This window comes from Rhinolophus sinicus, chromosome 9 (assembly GCF_057876585.1).
Source record: "Rhinolophus sinicus isolate RSI-liver-muscle chromosome 9, RSI-T2T, whole genome shotgun sequence".
Lineage (NCBI taxonomy): Eukaryota > Metazoa > Chordata > Mammalia > Chiroptera > Rhinolophidae > Rhinolophus > Rhinolophus sinicus.
Genome location: NC_142509.1, coordinates 14,718,445 through 14,744,233, shown reverse-complemented (window position 1 = coordinate 14,744,233; position 25,789 = coordinate 14,718,445). Strand labels below are relative to the sequence as shown.

General features: G+C 38.4%; 1 protein-coding gene across 3 annotated transcripts in view; it reads right to left on the bottom strand.

Moving 5' to 3' along the window:
* CDON (cell adhesion associated, oncogene regulated) overlaps positions 1 to 25,789 on the bottom strand; it is a 95,160-nt gene that overhangs the window by 50,189 nt on the left and 19,182 nt on the right. For all 3 annotated transcript variants that reach the window (XM_074321820.2, XM_019710508.3, XM_074321819.2), the window contains exons 2-7: positions 11,399 to 11,535; positions 9,600 to 9,872; positions 8,055 to 8,201; positions 7,068 to 7,211; positions 6,131 to 6,418; positions 4,613 to 4,882 (exon numbers count right to left, since the gene is read on the bottom strand). In XM_074321820.2, the coding sequence (XP_074177921.2) occupies positions 4,613 to 4,882; positions 6,131 to 6,418; positions 7,068 to 7,211; positions 8,055 to 8,201; positions 9,600 to 9,872; positions 11,399 to 11,474 (1,198 nt within the window). In that variant the 5' untranslated portion in view covers positions 11,475 to 11,535. The remainder of the gene's footprint in view (positions 1 to 4,612; positions 4,883 to 6,130; positions 6,419 to 7,067; positions 7,212 to 8,054; positions 8,202 to 9,599; positions 9,873 to 11,398; positions 11,536 to 25,789) is intronic.

Below are 25,789 nucleotides of genomic sequence, written 5' to 3'. Positions count from 1 at the left end.
CATATTTTTCCTCCTTTGTGAAATGCCTTTTGTCCATTTTTCTATTGGATCATTTATCTTTTTTTGTAATGGTTCAGAGTTCTTTGTATACGAGTATACCAGATACTGTTCTTTTGTTACTTATATATGTTACTAGTATTTCTCCCAGTTTATTGTTTTTCTTTTCATTTTAATGGTATCTTTTAATAACGAGGATGTTTTAATTTCAGTGTAGTCATATCAATCTTTTTAAAAATTAGCCTAAACTGTCTTACTAAAAATTTTTACCCAGACCATACAGATATTCTCCTGTATTTTCTTCAAAAACTTTGCCATTTTGCTTTTCTGTGTAGGTCTTTAATCCACTAGGAATTTGTCTTTGTATACATTATGAGTTAGAGATTTACTTTCCTCTTCTTCTCCACATGATAACCAATTATCTCACATCAAACTTGCCATGGATATCCTTCCCTTGGTGATCTGCAATGCCACTTAGTCAAGTCGTTAAGTACAAATGTCCTTTCAGCAGTCTCTGTCTTGTTCTAAGAGTCTATTTGTTCCTACACCAAAACAAGACTGCCTTAATGATTACAAATTTTTGTACATGTTCTAGTATCTGGTAAAGTATGTTCCTGTCGCATCCCAAGCAAGGAGAGTTGTGGGGAACGAGGAGGGCAGCGCAGGGTTAAAAAAAGACAGTAGTCATGAATAGATTATAAACAGGGCCAAGGGACCCCCAGTCTCAAGGACTGGATGCCCCAAATCGGGCCTATGCATTAGCTTTTATTAGTTAGGTGGGGAAGCAAAGGAGATAAAGCTTGTCAATCTCAAGATCTGTGAGTCCTACACATCATAATAGGAAAGTGATTCAAGCCAATCACCCTTGCCTGCAGGCAGCAGAACAGTAAGTCTCAGGATGTTTGTACTTCCCCAAGGGACAAACCTATATGCATATGAATAGATGGAGAGCACACCATTGAGTCACTTTCCCTGCAGGTTGTGGGAAGGAATGCAGCCACAGAGGCTGAGGCACTCCTTAGCCGGGGGAAGGTGGGGGGCTGTGCCCACCTATACGAACTCCGAACTCCGTAGGTTCTCCTGCTGGTCCCCACTCGACTGCGCCTGGCTTGAGCAGTCCGCTCCGTGGGGAATCTTACTCATCATTGGCTGACCAGCCATCTTTTTGGGGCCAAACAGGGAGACATGAGGTGCAAACACAAAGGTGAAGCAAGGTCCCTGAAAGGATCCGTCTCACAGACTCTCCTTTCTTTGGGGGCAGGTACAAGGAGACAGACGGGTAGGCTGCTGCACGGCCACATGTCCCCCACATTATATTTCTTCTTTTAGAGTGTCTTATCTATTCTCAGGCCTTTGCTCATTCATATAAATTTTAGAATCAGTCTGTCAAGGTCCTCAAAATATTTTGATAGAATTTTAATCGAAATTACATAAATCTAGAGAAAGATTTTCGAAAGATCTGACAACAGCATATTAACAAATTTTGGTATCCATGAACTGGTATATTTTTCTACGTACTTGGGGTTTTTTAATGTTGCTAATATAAAGGTCACCTTTAAACTCTACTTTGTTGCTGGTTGTAATGGTTAAATTTATGTGTCAACCTGACTAGGTAAGTGATACCCAGGTAACTGGGTGTGTCTGTGAGGGTGCTCCTGGAAAAGATAGCATTTAAATTGGCGAACTGCATATAGCAATGGCCCTCCCCAAAGTGGGTGGGCACCATCCAATCTCTTGAGGGCCCAGTGGAACAGAATTGCGGAGGAAGGGCAAATTTTCTCTTTGCTTGAACTGAGCCATCTGTCTTCTCCTGTCCTTGGACATTGGACATTAGCGCTCCTGGTTCTCGGGTTTTTGGATTTAGGTCAAAACTTACACCATAAGCACACCCTCCCCCCAACTGAATTACACCATCGGCTTTCCTCCTCCAGTTTACAGAGGACAGACCCTGGAACTTCATGACCGCCATAACTGTGTGAGCCAATTCCTATACCAAATTTCCCTTATGTATATTTTATACATTCTGTTGGTTTTATTTCTCTGGAGAAACCTGGCTAATACATTGGTATACAGAAAGGCAACAAATTTTTGTTTATTGGTCTTCATCCAGCCATTTGCTAAATGCTCTTATTATTTCTGATAATTTGCTAGCAAACTATTGAAGATTATAATCCATGTCGACAATCATAGTAGCTCTAAATTAATAACAATTTGGTGTTTTTTTCCTTATCCTTACATTGTTTTATTTCTTTTTCTTTTTTTTTAAAATTAATTTATTTATTTCTTTTTCTTGTTGTTCTGTGCTGGTTTAGACTCTCCAGTATGATGATAAATGGAAGGTTTTAAAGGGAATGCTTCTAACATTTCAATGTTAAAAGTGATGTCTCCTATAAGTTTTTGTTAGATACTCTTTATCAAGTTAAGAAAGTTCCCCTCTATTTCTATTTTTCTAAGTGTCTAACATGGATACTGAATTATGACAAATGTTTCCCTGCTTCTATTGAGATATTCATTGTTTTTCTCCTTTATTCAATAAAAAGAATGAATGACACTTTAAATTTTCTGGTTGATTCCTGGGATAACTCCTTAGTCAAGATGTATTTCCTTTTCTATATATTGATTGCTTGTTAATATTTTATCTAGGATTTTTGCATCTATGTTCATAAATGAGACTGGTTTTCAATTTTCCTTTCTCATACCTTTTTTTTGGTGATTTTGGAATCAAAATTATACCAATTAGAGTTCCCATTTTTTTTCTTTTCTCTGGAAAAGTCTGTGTAATATTTGGAATGGTCTGTTACTTTTTATTTCTTTAAGTCAGCCTTACTAAGTTATAGTTTTCCTAACAATTTGTCCATTTCTGTCTACATATGTAAACTACTGACATAAAGTTTATCACAGTCTTACTATTTTTAATCTCTACAAGACTTGGACTTTTTACTCCTAATATTGTTTATTTGTATTTTGCCAAAGATTTTTCCATTTTATTAGACTTTACAAAGAACCAACTTTTATCTTGACAGGCATGCCTCCGAGGTACTGTGGGCTCGGTCACAGATCACCACAATAAAGCCAGTATCACAATAAAGCAAGTCGTGATCTTTTCCTGGTGGAGGGTCTTACCTTCAATTTGTGGAAAAAACACAACATTTGTTCAGTAAAGCGAAGTGCAATAAAACGAGGCACGCCTGTACTGAGCCTCTCTACTTTATCTTCATTTTCTATTTATTTGATTTCTGCCCTGATCTTTATTATATCCTTTCTTCTGCTTTCTTAAAATCTATTCTATTGTTTTACTTAGCTCACTAATTTTCAGTCTTATTAATTTTCTTTTATAAGCATTTAGGCTATAAGTTGCCTTCTAAGTTCCATTTTTGCTATATCCCACACAATTTGATCTGTGGCACCTTCATTATCATTCAAAGTATTTTAAATTTCCAGTATGACATTTTTGATCCAGCTATTGAGAAGTATAATTTTAAATTTCCAAATACATGCTGATTTAAAAATATTTTTGTTATTAACTTCTTAATTAATTGCACAAAGGTCAGAGAACTGATTTGTATCATAGTGATTCTTTGAAATTTGAAGTATTTATAACTCATAGACAAAAGATTGATTTCCCTACTATATAAAGAACTATCAATCAATAAGAAAACAGAACAAACCTAATTTTTAAAATGGACAAAAGACAATGAACAATGAATACACAGGAGAGCAAATTCAAATGGCTCCTAGACACATGAAAAGAGTCCCAACATCACTCATAATAAAATACAGATCAAAAGGTACTTTTTTTTTAACTTATCAGACTAGCAAATATTTAAAAAAAAATTGACAATACTCTGCCTTGGTGAGGATATGAGGAAACGGGCAGTTACACATTGCTGGTGGGAATGTAAACTGGTAACAGTTTTGGAGAGCAACTCAGTGATCAAAATTACCAATGCATATATGCTTTTATTAAGCAAGTTCATTTCTAGGGATTTATTTTACAGATATTCACACATGTGCAAAATAATCTATGTAGAAGGACATCATTGTAGAGCTCCTTATAAAAGCAAAACATTAGAAACAGCCATCAATAAGGTACTGGTCAAATCATTACAACTCTATAATGGAATATTAATAAGCAGCCATTTTTAAAAAGGAATGAAAGTACTCTTTAATGTGCCATAGGTAAAGGTATCCAAGAGATATGTTAAGTGAAAAATTCAAGGTAAAAAATGTTACCACTATGTAAAAAAAAAGATATTGTTATTAAACACATATACACATATGTTGTGTGTAACTATGTATGTACATACAAGAATATTCAAAACATTGATACAACTCATTAGTCCTAGAGAAATCTGGCTGGCTAGGGAATAGAAGTGAGAGACTTTTACCATGTACCTTTTAAACTATATTGTATTTGTTGAAAAATATTTTTCAAAATGATTTAAAGAGCTTGATTAAATAAAGCTGCCTCTTCGTGGACATACCTACTTGCAACTAGAAAGGACCGTGAAACATGAACACAGTTCTGTTACGGTGAGAGGATCATTCCCTTTAAATTTTAGCCACAACAAAAGCCTATCTATAAACTAAAATTTACTATAATTACATGGCCTACCTTTTTCAATTTCAAGTCTCCCAGTAGACTGCATAAATCCAATCCCATTATCTGCGACACACTGATACAGCCCAGAGTCTTCTATGGTAACACCAGTGATTTTCAATCCAGTTCCTGCAGTTAGATGTCGTGGGGAAGGAGAAACAGGCTGTGCATTATGAAGCCAGGTACAGTTGGGGGCTGGGTTCCCATGCACCTCGCAAGTAAATTGTACTGTGGCACCCAGAGACACTGTCTGATCCCGCAGTCCTTTAGAAATTGAAGCATGTTCTGAAAACAAAACATATATTATCACATGAGTCATGTAACATCTTCTCTCTGCCAGTAACTAGTTAAAACCAAATTGTAATGTTTACTCACATTCTCCCATCTGCTATGGTCAAAAAAAATTAGAAATGCATTTTAACTTTCCCCTAATAGGGCAAACCATATGTTACTAATATGTTATAATCTCTTTTTAATACATCTCCCCACCCACTTGACTCCCTCAATACACACACAAATACACACATGCACACACACAGAGTTTCTAATCTTGGGCTTCTCTTAGCATTAGTTTCAGGTTACTTGTTTGAAATAAAGTAATAGTTTCCCAGATTTCACACTACACAAGAGCCAAAACAGAAGAATGCTTATTCAGAAGTTAAATTCTTTTTATGGTCAGTTTTGAGGTTATGTGTATACTGGGCAAACTTCCTTTAATATCCATCAAGTGAGTTTTTCCCTAGACAAAGCACATCTTTTATCGACGTTTATAACATATGCCCAAATTAAATGATTACGCATATTAATCTAGTCCTAATGATCATTAAACTTTAAAGCCCACTTGCCATGCACTTACATGAACTCCAGTGTAACCTACATCAGGCCCTTGTTGCAATTAACATAAGCAGGCTTACAAAACTGCGTTAACAATGAAACCACTTACTACCTATTTTATTCTGGTTTTCATGAAAACCTGGTTTGAGAAAGGAAAACACTTTCTGGCGCTGCACATGATAGTGAGATAGGTAGCTGGAAGAAAAGAAAGGAACAGCTTGGAGCTAGAGAGTATACAGAGAAATGTGAAAATAATGCAGATTTTGTGCGCCAGGTATAGTGAAAGCATTCCAAAAGGAAAAAATCAAAGAAATAGATTTCTTTCTGAGGTGATATTTTCTAGTCAGTATTCTGCCTTAGTGACTACTTACTACTGGATACTATACGTGACACAGCCCGGAATCTTCTACCGAATTCCAGTCTTTCCTCCGTGTCATTTAAGGAAGAGCAAGCAAGCTCTGCACTACATAACCAGGTTGGGGTGAGGGTCCCAAGAACGTCCCAGGTGAACTGCTCCGCGACACCTAGAAATACTGCCTAATTCAGCAGTCCTTTAGGAAAATGAACCTTGCTCTGTCTACTGGTGTAGATATCCCTAGTTTATTTCGTTCACACTTCACAAACAGATCTTCCATTCAAACATCAGTTAGACCAGAAAAATAGCCTGACCTTAAAACAACATGTTAAGTGCCATCTTACCAAGTACATTAACCATGTAAGTGACGTGTTTTATGTCTCCAGACTTGCTTCCCACCATACACGAGTAGTTCCCAGAGTCCACTGGCTCGATGCTATCTGTGGCAAGATGAGAATACAGCCTCCTCCAACTGCTTCCCGCCATGGCGTCCTGACCATCCTTCAGCCAGTGCACTTGAGAAGCTGGGACCCCGCTCACCACACACTCCAGGGTTACAGGGCTCTGAGAAAGCACAGCTAATGCCTGTGAAAGGGTGGGGTGGAGAATGTGAAAATCATCTGAAGAAGGGGCTGGGGAAAAAAAGAGAAAACAAAAAATTACCATTAAGTTTTCAAGTCCAATCGCTTCCTTAGCAAATTTGTGAGCTTGTCCACCTTCCCATTTATTCTTCTTTACACTACAAGGTCCTACCGGGCAGCTAAATCATTTTTAGTAGAGAATTAAAATTAAATGAGTTGGTGATCCTTTAGGCTACATCCGAATTAGCAGTTTAGAAACGGAGAATTCTCACCAAGACCAGGAACTACTACTTGATTGAGCTTTGTCTATTGGTGCCACCTCGACTCAACTACCATAATCTAAAACTCAGCTTATAATTTATCAATCTGGAAGAGAACAGATACATGCTTTTTTCATAATTCAGTTAGCCACCCACTTGGTCACCACTGATATAAAGTTATATTTTCTCTATAATTTCTTTTTATTTGAGCAAAGGGCAGTTTTCCATATGTATTCCAATCTGTGATCTTGACCAAAATTCTCCGCTAAAGAATCATTAAAACCTGTACAGCACTATTCTATAATACATGTATGTATTTAATTTTTATAATACTAATTTCTTATGCTAAAAAGGATCTAGAAAAAACTCAACTCTCAACTTCCTACGAGGAATGCTTGTGAGGATGTCTCCTAGTTACCTTTATCCTCCCAAATACTTACGACTCACAAGGAGCTTTCGGCCAATGGGTTCGACTTTTAATTCATGTGTGACAGGATTAAAGGCTGCACATTTATATGATCCCTTGTCCTCTAAGGATACATTCAAAATCTGAAGATTTCCTGATGGAAGGATTAAGTAATTCTCTGAGGAAGGAAGGGAACACAGTTAGGCCTCTCTCTTTATGAAAAACACCCATTAAAACTAATCAAGGCTGATAGTTATGCTTTAAAGTTAGACATAAGACCAGCAGCCAATGAGCAATTGGAGAAAATTCATTAAACGAAGGAAAGGGAAAGTCAAGGCAAACAAAGTCAATCGTACTAGATTAACAAAATCAAGCCCTTCAGAAACAATTGACAACAGATCACTGGCTGGGTACACTGAAAGCCGGAGAAGCACATTTAGACAAAGGTACAATAACCAGAGCTACCACCTGGGACAAACCCACACCTATAGCACTGGTCACCCAGCATTCAGTCATGTCTGTTCATTCATGTTTTTTTTTTTTTTTCTCAACAAGTGATAAGCAATGAAGACAGCAGAAAAAGGCCCTACACTCACGCAGCTGACATTCCAGTGCGGAGACTGGGGGTGGCAGAGAAAGGGGTAAATAACAAACCAGCAAACAAAAATATTTATAACACAATGCTATAGGGGGAAAAAAGAAAAAACAAGAAGCTGAATACAAGGGACAGACAGTAACAGGGCGTATTATTTTAGAAAGGGCCCTGAGGGCAGTCTTCTCAGAAGAAGGTCCATCTGAGTAGAGACCTGAGTGAGTCCAGGGGGTGAGCCCTGGGAGTATGAAATATCATTTCTACAGTGTAACCATTTGTTCTAGTCTTTTCCACTTGACTTCTGTGAATGGAGACAATGTATCTTATGTATTTTTGTATCCACAGTCCCCAGCACACAGAGCTTAATAGTTGACTGTTTAATGAACATTTGACCTGTGGGTGCCAATGGCTTTTCATAAAAACTCTCACCTGTGGAATGTCTCAGCCACTTTCCTCGGATTTTATAGCGCACCTCGGCTTTAGGGTTACTATCTGGTACCTTGCAGCCAATAAAACCAGTACTTTTTTCTTCTGCTGTAATAACATGCTTTGTTGATGAACCAAAATCACCAAGAACTAAAATAAATAAATAAATAGATAAGAAAATAAATGTAAATTTGAACTCTCTTTCCCAAAGGAAATTTAAAAACTAGAAACAACATCTGCAACACGGCCGTTTGTGGCAGCCAATCCCAGTTCATAGCGGAGCACGATCTTTTTATCTCAGAAAGGAGTGAGGGTAGAGGTGCACGGTAGAGGGCTGGAGCTAAGTCATGACACCCCTTTCCAGAAGACTACAAAAAAGCAAACTGCTCTTGAAGCATTAGGGAGAACTACCGCGTTTCCCCGAAAATAAGACCTAACCGGAAAATAAGCCCTAGCAAGATTTTTCAGGATGACATCCCCTGAACATAAGTCCTAATCCATCTTTTGGAGCAAAAATTAATATAAGACTCAGTCTTATTTTTGGGGAAACACGGTATAAAGCATAATTGCTCCCTCCATTCTGTGGAGATCAGTCCTTTTCAATCCAGCTCCTCATCAAAACTGACTTTCCCTATATATCATCATTCTGTGTGTAGCTACTCATATTGCAATAAAATGGTTTACAGGAGTGAACCTAGGACATTGAAAAACAAAGCCATATATCGTTTGAATTATCTGACTAGACTAACTTAGTTCCTCTCAGGTTAAGTTTACTACAGACGGAGTCTGCATGGATGGGCTCTATTATCTCCAAAGCTGAAAGCATTCAGCAGCCTGCCGCTAGGAATTCAGCCCTCCAGTTGTGTGTTTTGGAGCTGTCCATGGGTCACAGCTGTACAAAAACATTTACTCTTCTCAGTTATGACAAACTCACTACTGCTGGGGAATCCAGATTTGTTCTGTAAATAGGGGTGCCCTTGCAAAGACGTTTTCCATTACTGGAAGCCATCAGCATTTGAAAGGCAGATGGCTCAAACGTACTAAGAACACCACGCATTCCAGATTTCCCCTAAATTCAATGCTCCACATTCCTTTCTTTACAGTCAGTTATTATTTTCCTGTTTCTTTAGCCTGGTTTCAATTAAATAAATTAATATCACTCAGTAATCAAGGCAAATAAAACAATTAGATGTGAAAGATAAAGAACTGCATAAAATAACTGAGTGTTAAAGTAGACAATAGCTTTTTTGTTGCTGCTCATATTAAGGACTTTCCAATACTCACAAAGAAATTCAGAATTCACATTAGAAAACTGTCCTAACTGTGAAAAAAAATCACTTCCATACCCTCATTAGAGAGGAAGGCACCTGGCTAGGCACAGAGGTTCAAGTACATTTCCCCAAGTTAAACACACAGCAAGAGTCAAGGCTGGGATGAGACCTCTGTGTGTCTTCCTCCAAAACCCATGCTCTTCCCACTATTCAAAAATGCAAGTACCAACAGTGATTTCAGGGAAAACCATAAACAACAGAACACAATTAAACTCACCTGCAGTGGATACTGTTGCAGGGCTACTCACAATTGCACCGATGCTATTGTTGGCAATGCACTGGTAGTGACCCGAGAGGGAGGGGTTCAGAGAAAGGATAGTCAAAGTCCCCTGATGAACCTTAATCTGCGCCAAGTTTCTATCCAATCGCTGTCCATTGAGCAGCCATGTGATATGAGCGGTCACGGGTTGAGCAGAACAATGGAGGACTACAGGCCCACCAAGTTTCTGGACAGCAGACAGTGGCTCAGAAATAAAATAAGGTGCCAAGTCTACAAAGGAACATTTCCCACGTACCAAGGGTGGGAAGAATGGGAGAGAAGGGGAAAGACAAAGGAGAGTACATTAAATACATTTCATCTGAATCTATGTGACTAAATGCAATCCCTTACTTTATCTATGAATGTCATGGTTCTTACGGCTTGCAAAGGTTCTAGGTCTTATAAGCCCAGTTTTGGAAGAAAAAGGCAACATGTTAACCTGGGACTTGACAATTAGGATAGAATAGATGCGAATCCTTATGATATAACTCAAACAAATGAGAAATGGCAAACTGCTCTTCTTAACGAAGTAGCTTTTAAGAAATGGAAGTTAAAAATCTGAAAAAGCAGAGATGACTTTCAAAATAAAAAGAATTCTCTCCCATAGTACCAACAGGATTTGACTTTAAGAGCACGTTATTTTACGAATAAGGCTATGGTACTTCTACTTCCCTTTAATACAAAATAATGTTCAACTTTTAAGAAAGCAGAAGTAGAAAGTTAGAAAGCCACACAGAACTACAAAGTCTGTCCTTTTGTGTATATAAGACTAAATAGAGTATCACTCTTACTATTTTTATTTGGTGTTTGGAATAATTTCATTTCTTATGTCAAGTCCTCCAGGAACTTGGGGAAGGAGGGTTCTTGCACTTAAGTATCAAAACAGAGCCCTCACTTCCACCCAAAAAAGAGGGCGGAGAACAGGAATGCTGTTAATATGCCAGAATAAAATACTTTTTCAGAAAAACCAATACATTATTAAATCTATTTTTACAGGTATTTTATTAGAAATGAAGATTAAGGGAAGTGCCTCGCTTGACTAAATCTGAGGTTGTTGTTTAGCAAAACAAAAAGAGAAATAAAGCCATTAAATCAATTCTTCCCTTACTGAGTATAATATAGTTAGACTGTATTTTCAACAGAGAAAATAAATACATATTACTTAATGAATAAACATCACTGTACTTGTATATACTTATATATAAATTTTTACCCAAATCTAAAATAAAAAGAAATGCATGTGGGCCATGGATTAGGGTCAGGCTTATATACACATTTAACAATAAACACATTTAAGCTTTTCAGTAGCGCAAAGAGTTAGATGATAAATTAGGCAAGGTCATGAGAGACCTGGGATTTGAACCAAGTTCTCGCACTCCAAGTTGAGTGCTGTCACATGCTGACTCTAAAATGTCTCTTTGGTGGTATGTAGTCAGCATTTTACTCCTGTTATAATTTCCAAATTCAGAAATTTGGAACACATCATCTTACTGAAAAAAGCACCATCAGAAAATATTTATTTTTAAGGCAACAAAAGGAATAAATTATGACGACAACGATGGGAAAGCCTGTTAATGCCCAAGAAGCACTAAGAGATCCCAAGTTAATCAGTTTCAAAATCATTCAGCTGGTCAAACAATCTTACGCGTCTTTAGAAACCATAACCACCCGCAAAACACTGAAGTCGAAGTTTGTTTCTTATAAGATGAAGATGAGGGAAAGCTACAGCGAAAGCACGACTATTCTTCGCCTCTTACCTGAACTCACAGAAGAGCACAGAATCCAAAGAGTCACATACAACCGTGTCCGTAAGGGTCCAGGATGTGGATGCATAGCGCCAGATTACAGAAGGGGGCAGGACAGACTTCCAGAGCAAACCCCAGGCCTCAGCTCACTGAAAGACATTCAAAGAAAAGAAAACCTAAATCACAAAAACAGTGGAACTCTTTGATCTGAGTGGCCAGTAGAGTTATGCGCGTGATGGCTGCCATCTATGCTGAAAGTCTTGACAGAGTGCGTCAAACACAAGGCACTGAATGATCTGTATTTTTCCAATTCTCAAACTAATCTCTAGACACTAAGTTACAGCTAGAAGTTTTGCTCCTTCTTCCAAGGTACGAGAATGCCTCTTATAACCAAATCCATCATTCCAAATGAATACATTTAACAGACTGTAGTGCATTTGTTTGTACATCCTACAAGCATCTATGACACAACAGAAAATGCATTCTTTCTCCACATTCCTTAAAACAGAAACAGTAACACAAACAACAAAATAATAGCTAATTTATAGTGCTTAGTATGTGCCAGACACCATTTCAGCGCTTTTAATATATTAACTTCATCTTTACAACAATCCCGTGAGATAGGAACTACTGGTTTTCTTCCCTTTTTTCAGATGGGGGATGCAGGCTCATGGATTGGTCAAACAGCGAGTACCAAATGCAGGCCTGTGTTGGGACAGAGCTTGGCATGTGGGCAGAACATCCAAAGACCACTGTGTGGTGAGAGAGGGATGCACCAGAAAAAGAGCACAGAGGAAAGCTGGGCCAGATCCTACCCAGCTTCCAAAGCCATGCTGAAGATTTTGGAATTGGGTGAAAAGGTGAAAGGGAACTACAACTTGCTCGTTATGAAAATAGTCACGGGGATGTAAAGTGCAGCATAGAGAATATAGTCAATAATAGTGTAATAACTATGTATGGTGCCAGGTGGGTCCTAGACTTAGTGGGGTGCTCACTTCATAAGGTATATAAATGTCTAATCGCTATGTTACACACCTAAACTAATACTGTATGTCCACTCTAATTAAAAAAAATAAATTAAAAAAAAGATTTTGGAATGTATTCTCAATGTAATAGCAAGTCCTTAGAGGACTTAGAGAAAGCGAGTGATGGAATCTCATTTGTGCTTTAAAAAGATTACTGGCTGGTGGGGACTACACTGACGTGGGGTGGGAATGGAAGAGGGAGACCAAGTCGAGGTAGTGTAACCACTCAGGAGACAGCTGAGCATGTGCTGGCTTAGACTAGTGAGTCAACAGTGGAGGTGGTGAAAAGAAATTCAATTCAGACCATATTCTAAAGCGAGAACCAACAAAATTTGCCGAAGGCTGGAATATAGATTGAGAGATAAAGAGATGTGTTAAGGATAAGTTCAGTTTTGGTGGAGCAGGATAAATGATAGCCGTGTTTACCGAAACGGGGAAGACTGAAGAGAGGGAGACACTAAAGAGAAGGTAAACAGTGCTGTTTTGGCCAAGGTAAATCTGAAATGTCAATTAGCCATCCAAGTACTACTGCCAAGTCAACAACTGCATGTAGGAGTCTGGAGCTGTGGGGAGAAGTCGGAGCTGGAAGTGCAGATGTTAGACTAGCAAAGCCATGGCATTGTCTGAGCTCTCTCTAAGGAAAATGAGAGAGGAGAAGAGAGACCAGGTAGGAACTCTGGACCCTCCAACCTTCAGAGACTGAATAGGGAAGGAGGAAGGAGCAATGGAGACTGAGAAGAAGTCATCAATGAAACTGGGAGAAATCCAGGGACGTGTTGTATTCCAGAGAGAAAAATGGAAAATATTTCTAGAAGTGCCATTAACTCTCTCGAACACGGCTGAGGAGTAGAGTAAGATGAGACACCATCAGAAAAGCATGATGAAGTTCATTGGTGATATTGACAAGAGTGGTTTCAATGGAGAACAAACAGAGACTGATGATCGGTTTATGACAGAACAGGAAGGGAGGATGCGAAGAGAGCGGCGTTTTGCTCTACAAAGGCAGCAGAAAAATAGGGGAAGCTACTAGAGACGAATGGCAGTCAAGGGAAGGTTTGTTTGTGTGGGTTTTTAAAAAATATATAGAGTATAACAATTTAGCAAAGCTGAAAATATTTCACAAAGCTCAGCAGTGGTAAGGATGTGAGTAAAAATCACTATGATATATTGTTGGTGGAAATATAATTGGTAAATTCCTTTTGGAAGGAAAATCATTCAGACAATAAATGTTTATTTAATGCTTATTATATGCTAGGTATTATTCTATGAGCTGGGGATATACAGCAATTTAAAATATATATATATAAAAAATAAAAAAATGTATACCTTACATACTAGTGGAAGAGAGGGACGATGAACAAGATGAAAAAGCAAAATTAACGTCCATGCCATCCTCCAGATAAGGTTCATTCTTTGTTCTCTGTGCTCCCTCTACACCTTGGAAAGCTAACTACCACTGCACTCATTACTCTGTTCTGCAGTGGATCTGGTTATATAACTATGTCCTCTTTGAAGACAAGAGTGACATATTCAACTTTGTAAATTCTAACACCTAGCAAAAAATAGGTACCTAATAGATGTTTTTTAACATGAAAGGAAGACCTTAACATAATGCAATTTCCAGAAGTACCTTAAAGAGTAGTATTTAATGAGAACTGTCTGGGGCAGCCTGATGGCTCAGTTGGTTAGAGTGCGAGCTCTGAAACAACAAGGTTGCTGGTTCAGAACATTCCCGCATGGGATGGTGGGCTGTGCCATCTGCAGCAACTGGACTTGGAGCTGAGCTGTGCCTTCCACAACTAGATTGAAGGACAATAACTTGGAGCTGATGGGGCCTAGAGCAACACACTATTCCCCAATAAAATTTATTAAAAAAAACAAAAAATGAGAACTGTCATCTCATCTGGATTCAGTATAATCTAGCTATATTTTTTTATTCATTCATATGTATGATTTTAAGATTCACCAAAAAGACAATATAGTAGGTGCCTATCATATGCCAGGCACCATGCTAGGCTCAGGATCCAAAGAGTGGTCATTATGTCTGCAAATTCTCCCCGTATTCCTGCTTGGCCAGGGCTGGACACAGAAATCTGTGACTACGGAATACAACAAAATGTAATGACAGAGCTATAGCAATAACATTTCAGAAATGAGAATTTCATGCACATATTCATGTATGCAAAGAAAGGCTAATTCTACCACTGACAGAGGTGGGTAGTGATACGCAGCAAGGCACCTATGTATGGCTCTGAATAAATCAAACAATTACCTCCCAGTATCTGCTTACTTCTCTATGCCAAGTACTCCAAAATCTACACAGAGCAAATTCAACTTTATCTCGATCACAGACTTATCAGATCACGGGCTGCCTTTTACACTTTTTCTGCTGAGCTCTTTTTAAAAACTGGAGAGGATATTTTGGGACCACTCGTTGGAAGAAGGGGCCAGCTGTGTGAAAACTTTTTTTTTTTTTTTTTTTGGTTTATTTGAATTCTCACTTGGTTCGAGGGTAAGAACTGACACACCACCGCTAAGCAGTCAAAGCAAAGTAAACATTCAAATAACTTGTTAACAGGAGCCACTTTCCTGAGAGAATGAGGACAAGGAGTCTCTTCCTTTTGCCAAATCTTTCCTCAACTATTTATTTATTGAAAAGCAGTGAAACAAATTCCTGAGTCAACTTTAACCCTAGCACATGATCTACTGACTGACTTTACAGCTGTCCTTTCAATTTTCACAGCTCATTATTGCTACCTAAATATTAGCACACAAGGATATCTCTTAATTCTATCTTTCTATTAGGTTACTCGTAACGCACTGCCAGGTGATTTTCGAGGTTGGAAAGAACTTATGACCATAACAGTCATTTACTAAATTCTGTTGACTTGGTTTATATTTATCCACGGCAAGCTTGCTCAGTTTGTTAGAGAACTGTGATAAGGAGAGCAAGGCCCTGGGTTCTATTGCTACATGGGTCAGGTAGTTTGAAATTATATTCAGCAGCTACCAAGAGCAACCCAGGTCCAACCTCGCAAATAAACATCACTGACCACAAGGAAGGTTCACTGATGTATAAATCAGGGTATATCCATTAGCACTACTGGAAAATTGTTCAGTGCTATGTGATTTTTTTAAAAGTACTATCTTTGTCAAAAAAGGAAACCGTATTTGACTAAGTTATTGTAAAACATATATTTATGAATTTTAACATATATATTTCTAACACCTACATATAAATACATAATTATATAAAATGTATATATGTATATTTATGTGTGTGTGTGTGTCTAAGTATGTATGTCCTGCATTGCTCTAGCAAATGAACAATTTGTTTAGCCAAGTTTACGACAACTGAACGAGGCTACTGCCACCTTCTTACACACAGATCAGTGGACTTAACCTGTATGTTGGCTTTCTTACCCTACCTTGGCAAGGGAGACAACAGCCCTAATTTCCTCTGTGTAAAAGTTGTTATTCCATCCGTGTCTTATCCTCTTTTCTGACCTGGCAGCAGTGGCCAGCGGAGGAAAGGTCCAGTGTAAGAGCAAACCAGCTCACTCCACCACTCATCACTTGGCACATTACTTGGCAAAGGCTGTTTGACCTTCATTCTATCACACGTAACATTCAAATATTCTCATGCAAAAATTAAAAACAGTTCTAATTTAAATCATATCAGATGGAATAGAATTCTGATTTAAATCACACTGTCATTTTTTAGACTTTAGTGCTTTTTTCACTTAGAATTTTTTTAAACCACCCGTGAGGTTAACATAATGCCAGGTGATACTTTAAACAAAATATTCAAGTTTTTTCCCACATATTCTACAATGAATATTACTTTCACAACCAGAAAATTGTTAACAGGAGGTTTCTACAAATACTCACTGACAAAAAAACATATTTAGTATAGAAAATGTGGAATACATAAAAATACAAAAAAGAAAGCAAACATGAAAATTCCACCACCTAAATAACACATCCATATTTTGATTCATTTCCTAATCCTTTCCATATATGTTTACATTTTCAGAATTGAGATCATAACATATGCAATAGTTTTAAGTCCTGCTTTATTCATTTATCTAATGATCTCTTTATTTACTAAAATTATTCATAAACATAATTTATAACAGCTATAGATACTTTATTGAATGGATGTACTTTAATTTAGTTACCCATTCCCTTTTGGATAGTTACGCTGTATTTTTTTATAAATGTGCACATATATGTGTACGTTTTTTTGCTATTACAGATAATGAAGCTATGGATGTTTTTGTCCACACATCTTTAACCACTCTGATTATGTCCTCAGGATAGATATTTTGAAGTGGAATTATTGGGTCCAGAAGTATAAACCTTTTTAAGACTCTCAATATATATACTGCCCGATTGTTTTCCAGAAAGATGGCAGCATGTACCACCCTATCTCCAACGACCACCATCTGCCCTGCGTGGGGAGAATCCCACCAACCAGCAGTGGTTTAGATCCTTACACGGTGCTAAGCAAAATATGGATATAAAATAGGAATTTGAGCAATTAAATTATTTGATAGGGCATAAAACAACATTCACTGTCTAATCTACCAAGGATTTTTCTATCAATATTCTACATTTACATAAAAGTTAACTGCAAAAAGAATGAAAGAATGGACACATTTATCAAACCTTGTCAATCTAAACGTTCAACTGCAAAAAATACCACGGACACAAAAACCTCTACTTTTTACCCAACATTTATTGTAAAGTAGGTTAAGGGGTCACTGTTATACTGTGTGATTTTAATTTATAGCATGTATTTCTCTAAAAAAAATTTGTATGCAAAAACTGCTAACAGACACTTTTTGGCAACATTTGCTGGCATTCAAAATAGTCAACTACCATTCATTTCAAAACTTTAATTCCCCTCCTCTAATGTTTTCCTTGTCTATAGAGCACATGTACACCTCTACTTCCCTAAACTACTGGAGTAGTAAAGCACTGATAGCACAAAGCACTGGGTTTACATTGGTTTGATTTTTACTTACTGTTGGACTTGGGCAGCAACCCGCTCAATGCCCTGTATGAAAAACAGAACTGTCAAGGCTTATCCAACTCACTGGTCTCAGAAGAAATGAACATGACCATGAGGAAGTTCAGATCGGAGGAAGGTAAGAGCCAACATGATTCTTTTATTTTCACTGCAGTTCTGAGGGGCTGATGTAAGTGTCTGAGAAGATGCTTAGTGGTGACTTTGCTCCCAAGAAAGTAACTGGTAGTACAGTCTCTCCAGGAAAAAGACTCGGGTACAAAAAAATCAGAACAGCTAAGTGTAGCACCCCATTAAAGCTACAACTCAAGAGATAACTCTTTCCTCAACACTGTAAAAAAATCTCTGGACGGCTCCCCGGCTCCCCACTTTCGCATGCCGTGAGTGCTGTTCCTTGAGTCCTGGCCTGAAGTTCCTCAAGAATAGCTGACGTTTCCTAAATTATAGGGCTTTCTTTAAGCCTGCCCTTCACATCCACACAAAAGGCAATTTGTCTTGCATAACAAACTGTACTCTTATGCCATCCCAGCCTCAGGAGCATTTCTGTTGGCAAAGGGAAGCTAAAGGTAATAAGAAAGGAAATACTTCCCTAACATTTACTTAACTTATTGTTCAGGTGGTGAACTTAATGCTTTTATAACCTCTTTTCAACATGCTGCCAGAATAATCCTTTGGGAAAAGTCTTTTCCTGAATTTCTAGATTTGATTCCTTTGTTTTTGAAGCAAGCCTTTGCTTTCCTAAGGATGATCAAAGCTGTCTCTCTGAATTATCCCCTCCCTAAACCCTATATCAAACTTTCTTAAAGTTTTCTTTCAGGCTTAGGGAATAACTGTGATTAATTTGTGAACAAAAACTTGGCTTTGGGGTCAGTATTGTTCTTCAAAACAGAAAATTCTTTAAGTTCGTTTCTTTTTTTAAAGGCACCTTATTCTGCACAAAACATTTTCTTCTTTAAAAAAATTGATCCTAAGTGGCATTAAGTACATTTATATCGTTTTGTAACTATCGCCACTATCCTTAAAAAAAAAAAAAGAAAATCTTTATTTTAAATCTATTTCAAAACATGCTATTTCTCAGCTGATGAGGGGGGAAAAAAGAGTTTTCTGTAATAACTAAAGAAAAAATAAAATATGTCTACTTAAAAATTTTGTTATTTTTAAGTACTGATTAATTCAGCACAATTTCAATTAGGGAAGTCAAACATACAAAACACTTCCTTTTTAACTCATTGAACTACCTTGACCTTAATCACATTCAACTTTAAATCTCCTCAAAGTTTTCTCCATTCTAAACATTGGAATACTTTAGCTAAGAAGCTAACCTCATTTCCTGAAGACTTCTCCAAGAAACCTACTTTTTCCAGGAAATACTCATTCAATCAATTAATTCTATACATAGGGCATCAACTTTGGGCAAGATCCTGTGAGGGGTACGAAGATGAGGAAGATGAGGAAGGCATCATTCCTGAACTCAAGGCCATTGCAGCCTAATTGAGAAAAGAGGTGTGAACATAATTTCAGAATAAAGTGTCCTAAGTACAATAAGAGGGTAAAAAGTATTAAAAGAGTTAAAAGAAGAGGAATTCACCTTTTAGTCCACAAACCGTGCTCAGTGCTTACCTACTATGTGTCAGGCACCGTGCTATCCTGGGAACTCAGCCACCAACAAATCAGATAGTACACCTGCCTTCCTGAGGCTTACAGTCAGGTGAGGGAAGGCGACATTCAAACAAGACTTATCGAACAGGATGACTAAACTTTTTGCCATAAGGGCGCCTGCAAAATGAGTCCACTCTTTGGACAGCTTTGTATTCAGTATAACAACTTCAATCAGAAACTAAAAAGTTGGGCCGGCCCAGTGACTCAGGCGGTTGGAGCTCCATGCTCCTAACTCCGAAGGCTGCCGGTTCGATTCCCACATGGGCCAGTGGGCTCTCAACCACAAGGTCGCCGATTTGACTCCTGCGGGGAATGGTGGGCTGCGCCCCCTGCAGCTGGCAACGGCGGCTGGACCTGGAGCTGAGCTGCGCCCTCCACAGCTGGGATTGAAAGGACAACAACTTGACTTGGAAAAAAAAAAGTCCTGAAGTGCACACTGTTCCTCAATAAGGTCCTATTCCTCTTCCCCAATAAAATAAAATAAAGAAACTAAAAAGTCGTACTTGTACTTTAACATGACAGCTTCAGGCAAAGGTACACACCCACCCAGTTTCCATGACACCATGGATTTTAGTCAGAAAATATCAACATGAAGAATTTGAATAGCCTGCCATATTTGGATGAACCCAAAACATGGAGCTTTGTGTACAGGTACCAAGTGAGAGGGAGGACAGTATTTTCTCCAATTTTCTGAGGTGCGTGTGCACCATTTCCACCCGTTGTGGTACACTCCCATGGTTAGCTTTTCTTTGGCCATAAAGGTGTATTTGTGTACTGAAAGTTTGCTTTTAAGTGCAATGTGAAGGCAAGGTAACTATGTGCCTTAAAAGGACTTCCTGTCTGAAAGTCTATTTCCTGCCTCTCCACACCTTCGAAGGACCTCCTCAGCCCTCCTTCACCAGCCACCACCTTCAAGCCTTCTTTCTTCTTTGCTGAGCACAGTAAGTTCACTGCAATATACTTAGGAACAAAGTGCATTTGTTTACTTTCAAAATATTGCTTATCACCTATACAAATTTGTTTGGTTTTTTTAAAGATTTTATTGGGGAAAGTGAACAGGACTTTATTGGGGAACAGTGTGTACTTCCAGTATTTTTTTCTAAGTCAAGTTGTTGTCCTTTCAATCTTAGATGTGGAGGGTGCTGTTCAGCTTCAAGTTGTTATCCTTTCAGTCTTAGTTGTGGAGGGCGCAGCTCAGCTCCAGGTCCAGTTGCTGTTGCTAGTTGCAGGAGTTGAACCGGCAACCTTGTGGTTGAGAGCCTGCGCTCCAACCAACTGAGCCATCCGGGAAGCAACTCAGCTCAAGGTGCCGTGTTCAATCTTAGTTGCAGGGGGCGCTGCCCACCATCCCTTGCGGGACTCGAGGAGTTGAACCGGCAACCTTGTGTTTGAGAGCCCACTGGCCCATGTGGGAATCGAACCAGCAGCCTTTGGAGTTAGGAGCACAGAGCTCCAACCTCCTGAGCCACCGGGCCGGCCCTACAAATTTGTTTTTATTGCTTAGTTGATTTATTTTCTACCAGTGAAACTGTTTAGCGATCCTTCCTGGAAAAACAGACGGGTCACGAACCTAGACTCAGGGCTGAAGACTTCTCAGAGGAAACAATGATTAGGTGAATCAAATGTAAGTGTAGGGGCAGGGGGCAAGGGAGGGATGAAAGCAAGGGGAGGGGAGTATTTCAAGCAGAAGGAATAGCATGTGTGCAGAATTAGAGGTAGAGGGAGCAGGAAGTATGGGCTGGAGCGGAGTGTGGAACAGGACGATAGTAAGTAGTGAGAGGTAAGGCCACAGGGGTGAGTGGAAGCGTGAGCATAAAGAACAATATCAACCAGGTTACAGGGCTTGGTTTTTATCCTCAGAGGAGAGTATTAATGGCTTTTAAGCAGGCAAGGGACAGGATCAGACTTGTGCTTTTGAAAAATCATTTAAGCTAAAATGTGGAGAATGGCTGAAGAGAGGTAGGTAGAGAGGTTAGAAGTCTGTGGTGGAAGAAGATGGGGACCTGTACTAGAGAAATAGCAGGGGATACATTAAAATGATTAAATTTTTTTTTTACATGGACATATTTAAAAGACATTTAAGAGGTAGACTTAATAGTACTTGGATATTGAATGATTTGCACTGGGAAAGTACGTCTCTTAGACACCTTTGGAATCGATTATCTGTCTGCTTCTCTGTTTCCTCGCTGCTTTGGCCATAAATAAAGGAAATAAGGCTGCAGATTTCTGACTTGGACAAGTGAGTGAGTGAATGACGTGCATTTACTAAGATAGAAAATACATGAGAAGCAGCAGGGTATTCTGTGGTTTGTTGTTGTTTTGAGGGTGGTGTGGAGCTAATGAGTTGGGTTGGACGTGGGTGGAACTCTTAAGAAAAGATATTTGTAGGCAAGCAGAAAGAAGCCTGAATTGCATAAGAGAGATTTGAGAGGCAACAGCAAGACAGTCGGACCTGACGCTCCCCATTGAGGAGGGGAGCCTCAGGCTGATTCCTGAAAAATCACATTTTGAAGGGGTAGCAACTCCTCACTCAAAATAATTCCCATAGTCAGCACTACTGAAAAATTTAAAAACTTTTAACACAAAAGGAAAAGACAAAACATTATATTCCAGGGATGGAATCAAACACTCAGAATTTTTTAAAAAAGAGTTTAAAATGTCACTGGATTTCACACTCCTGTATCTTTCAAAGGTACCACAGTTTAGGATAATTAGACACATTCCTTAACTGTTGACTCCTTCGTGATCACTAAAGCCTTTGATCAGTGACAGTCTTCATGCTGTCCACATGGGGTCTTGGAAAATGAGAGTAACAGCTGGCATCCATCCTTCAGTGATTTTACTGGAGGAGTGGGCAGGAGGAGGGTGAGAAAAGGAGAGGCAAAGAAAGTGCTATCATAAATCCAGATGCAACAAATATACCATCATATAGTTAGCTGGTTAGTGGGGGGGGGGGGGGGCGGTATGCCCGGTTCTTTCAGAAACTAGAGAATCCCTTAAAGCAGTCATGTGCATTGACAGTGATGCATTCTCTGACCTGCCTCCTAGCTGGGAGGCAGGAGGAGGAACACAGAAATCTTACAGAAGTAGAGCTGCAGGACATCAAACACCCAGGTCCACGTCAATAACCCGTGGTACTCTCTTCTTCTTACCAGAATTCGGACTCCTCAGTATGAAATGCAGCTCTTCACAGTACCCACTTCATGAGCACTTAATGATCGAGCCAGCATTCAGAACAACTTAAAAAACGTTGACACCTACGGACTTCCCAACCCCTCCCCCACCTCTGCGAGTCAGTCTGAGCAGCCAAGCATACAAACTGACTCTGCTGCCTGCAAAAGCGCTTCCCTTCGCTGTGGAGCGTCAAACGTAGAGAAGAAAATGGAAGTGACTGGGAGTTATGGCTCCAAAAAGGCCAAGTGAGCAGAGACATAATCAACTCCACATGAGCCACTTCAGCTCCAACACAATGAAAAGGGCCTAGGACAAACCCCAGGAAAGGTCACTGAGATCAAAGGTCACAAGCAGAAAAAGGCAACAGTGAGGGGCTGCCAGCTGCAATAGGAGTCAATGTGGTCCTAATTACACACCAGAAGAGAAGGGTCTGGGCAAGCAGAGGGTAGGTAGGTTCATTTACAGTACTGGTATGTATAGAAAAAAAGTCAAGTGTTCCTGTTCCGCTCTCTTTCAAGGAGACTATTTCCTTCTGCTGCTAGAGCACAGGAAATCAAGAATTGTGGAGTAAGATAATTCTGGCATCTATAGTGAGTCCTACAGCAGCATTAGGAGTATTTAAAAGCACAGCTACACACAAACAGTGCAAGTCTAAAAAGGGATTTGGGGGCAATTTAAAAAAATGCAGCAAGTTTCAAGGGGATTACTTTGCAAGCATCATGGAGTCAACACTTGCCACAAATCTAACACTTAGTAGATTTTCCAGTTTGTCACTGGAATTGGTTTCATGGGAAAAAATAAGTGTTATGGTAACCACAAAACAAACGCTAAAAGCAAAATTTTTAAGTTTGCTAAGAACTAGCTCAACTTGAACAGAAATATCAAAATCCAGGCACACACTTGGCTAAACTTCTTTGATGGAGATTGAAAAGGAGGAATATGAAAACATATGAAAAAGAGCTCTAGATAAGCGTTAGGTACTAAAATTAATACAGTTGTTAATAAGTCCAGTGCTTTGCTCAGACCTTACCAAATGAAACACATTTTCCCTGGCAATTACAAAACACTCTCACCCTCATGGGGTTTGGTTTAGATTTCATTTTAATAACAAGGAAATAAAACTGCAAGGAGAAACTCGTTTCCATGTAATATATTCTAATGTATACAGTCAAACATTTAGGAGAAACGAAAATAAGAAAAAATTAGAAATCCAAGAAAAAAAATCTCTGCTGCAAAATAAACTTGAATCAATGCTCGTTGAACATTGGACCACCCCTCCACCCGTCACAATGACTTTTATGTTATATATGCTACCCGCTAAGCTGTAAGTTTCCCAGAGAACTGAAATACAGTGATACTAGTTTCCAAGTACTTTATTCCATCTTTCAACTTGGCTGCATAAAATAAGTGAAGGAGTCTAAATTGTGTTGGAGCCCCTGCTTTGCTCAAATTGGTGATGGGAATTAGGTCAGACCCAGCTTCCTTAAGGCTGCTAGAGCACCATGGGACAGTGGCTGTGCGTTGATAATGGGACTCTACGCACATTCATAAGTTGACATACAAATCAATCACAGATTACTAGACAGTCAGTACATAATCACCACAATTGGATTGATAAGTCTAAAGATAACTAAAACCACACAATGGCCTGTATGAAGAAAATCTGAACCCCAGAAAACTGATAGGCAGTTAAACTCAAAGAAATGATCAAGATACGTCCGGATGAACTAGAAAATACGCGTAGAAAAACAAATCAATTAAGATCATGTATATTTGTAAACACAGCACAACATAGCATGAAGTTTTAGTCCAACTGGGAGAAGCTGAGAAGCAGTTTTACCTTAGGTCTAGCCTGTCTCCCACAAATGCACAAAGCTAACTGGAACAACTCTGCTGGGCAGCATATGTACAAAACAACAGCTGCTGCATTGTGGCATTACTTCTTGTGACAGACTTCTTGAAAGACACAATTCTCATTTAGATATGTAAGTCCTGATATATTTCTTACTTGGGGCACAGTAAACAGGATGGCCAAAATAATTCAAGGACATACTGATCCAGGAGACACACACACACACACACACACACACACACACACACACACACTACATACATACATACTCTATGGGAAAACCATAGCAGAGATAGACCCAACATAGAGGTTCGTTATTCCACTGATGCTTCTCTGTGCAAAAGTCTTCTGAAAATCCTTTGTTAATTATTTTCATTGTTGATCTATAAACCAGGCATAAAAATCATTCTATTATTTTATAATTATACCTGATTTTTAACCCCATGTAGTCTTAACTCCATTATCACCCTATTTATTCATTAATGGCTATTTTGAAAAAAATCAAGAACACCAATTTTTTTTAAGTGCCATAACCAGTAAAGACAATCCCCAAAGAATTCTAAATTTCTTGGCACAATAATAACAGCTATGTGAAATTAACTATACAGCTTCCCAAGGTGACAGACTTCTTGAAAGACACAATTCTTATTTAGATATGTAAGTCCTGATATATTTCTTAATTTTTTCATATTACACTATACTCATGTTTCCTTTGTACACACTAGCCATACCTTAATGGATTTGCAAAATCCATGTTTACATGCCGATACATCATATACCCTCATAGCCAGACTCCTTTTAAGGATTTGTCATCACTGGCTTCTATGCACACGTGGGGGTTTCATTTTGTTTGTTTGTTTGGTGAGATTTAGAAGACAGTTGTAACTTTATTCTTTATATAAGATCATATGATTAATTTGGGTCTTAGAATTACAAGAATACTGTGGGTATTCTTAATTTTTTAACATCTCTTCATTCAACCCATTTTCTAAGACAGATTATGAGTAGAGTTGGAATCTGCAGCCTAACAACAGAAAAAGCAGTTTCTCATGCATTTATACAACAAAAACGTATTGAGTATTTATATTCAACGTAGCTGTGGGGAAAGATGGTTGGGGAGATAAATCTCATTTTGTAAATCTCTAACATCTTTAACTCCTGGATTACATATACACAATAGAATTTTAAACCTTTTTGATGTGTAAAAGTTTCTAAAAGTGACAAAGATCTTAATTTTTAAAAAAATATATTTTAAAATATTATATTTAATAAATATTTAAGTATATTTTTAAATATTTTTAAAAATTAATAGTTGGTGGTCTAAATTAATATATTTCTTTTTCCCAGAGAATGTCAAGTGGAACATTTACTAATTTAGTGTGGCTTAGGTAGGTTCTGTCTGCAAGAGGTAAAAAAAAAAAAAAAAAACTACAATTTTTTCCAACTTTAGGATTCTATGACAAACATTTTACAAGTGTTGTGTTTAAATGAAAAAAACGTAAAAGCTTGTATTCACCTCTTACCGTAGTTTTGCCTCATCTTTGGCATACTCCAAAAATGACTGCACTAATGAAAGAGGAAAAGGGGAGAAAACCAGCAAAGGTATCCAAAACCAACAAAATTTTAGTTCTAAAAATTAAGTAAAAGCATATAGTTCAGGA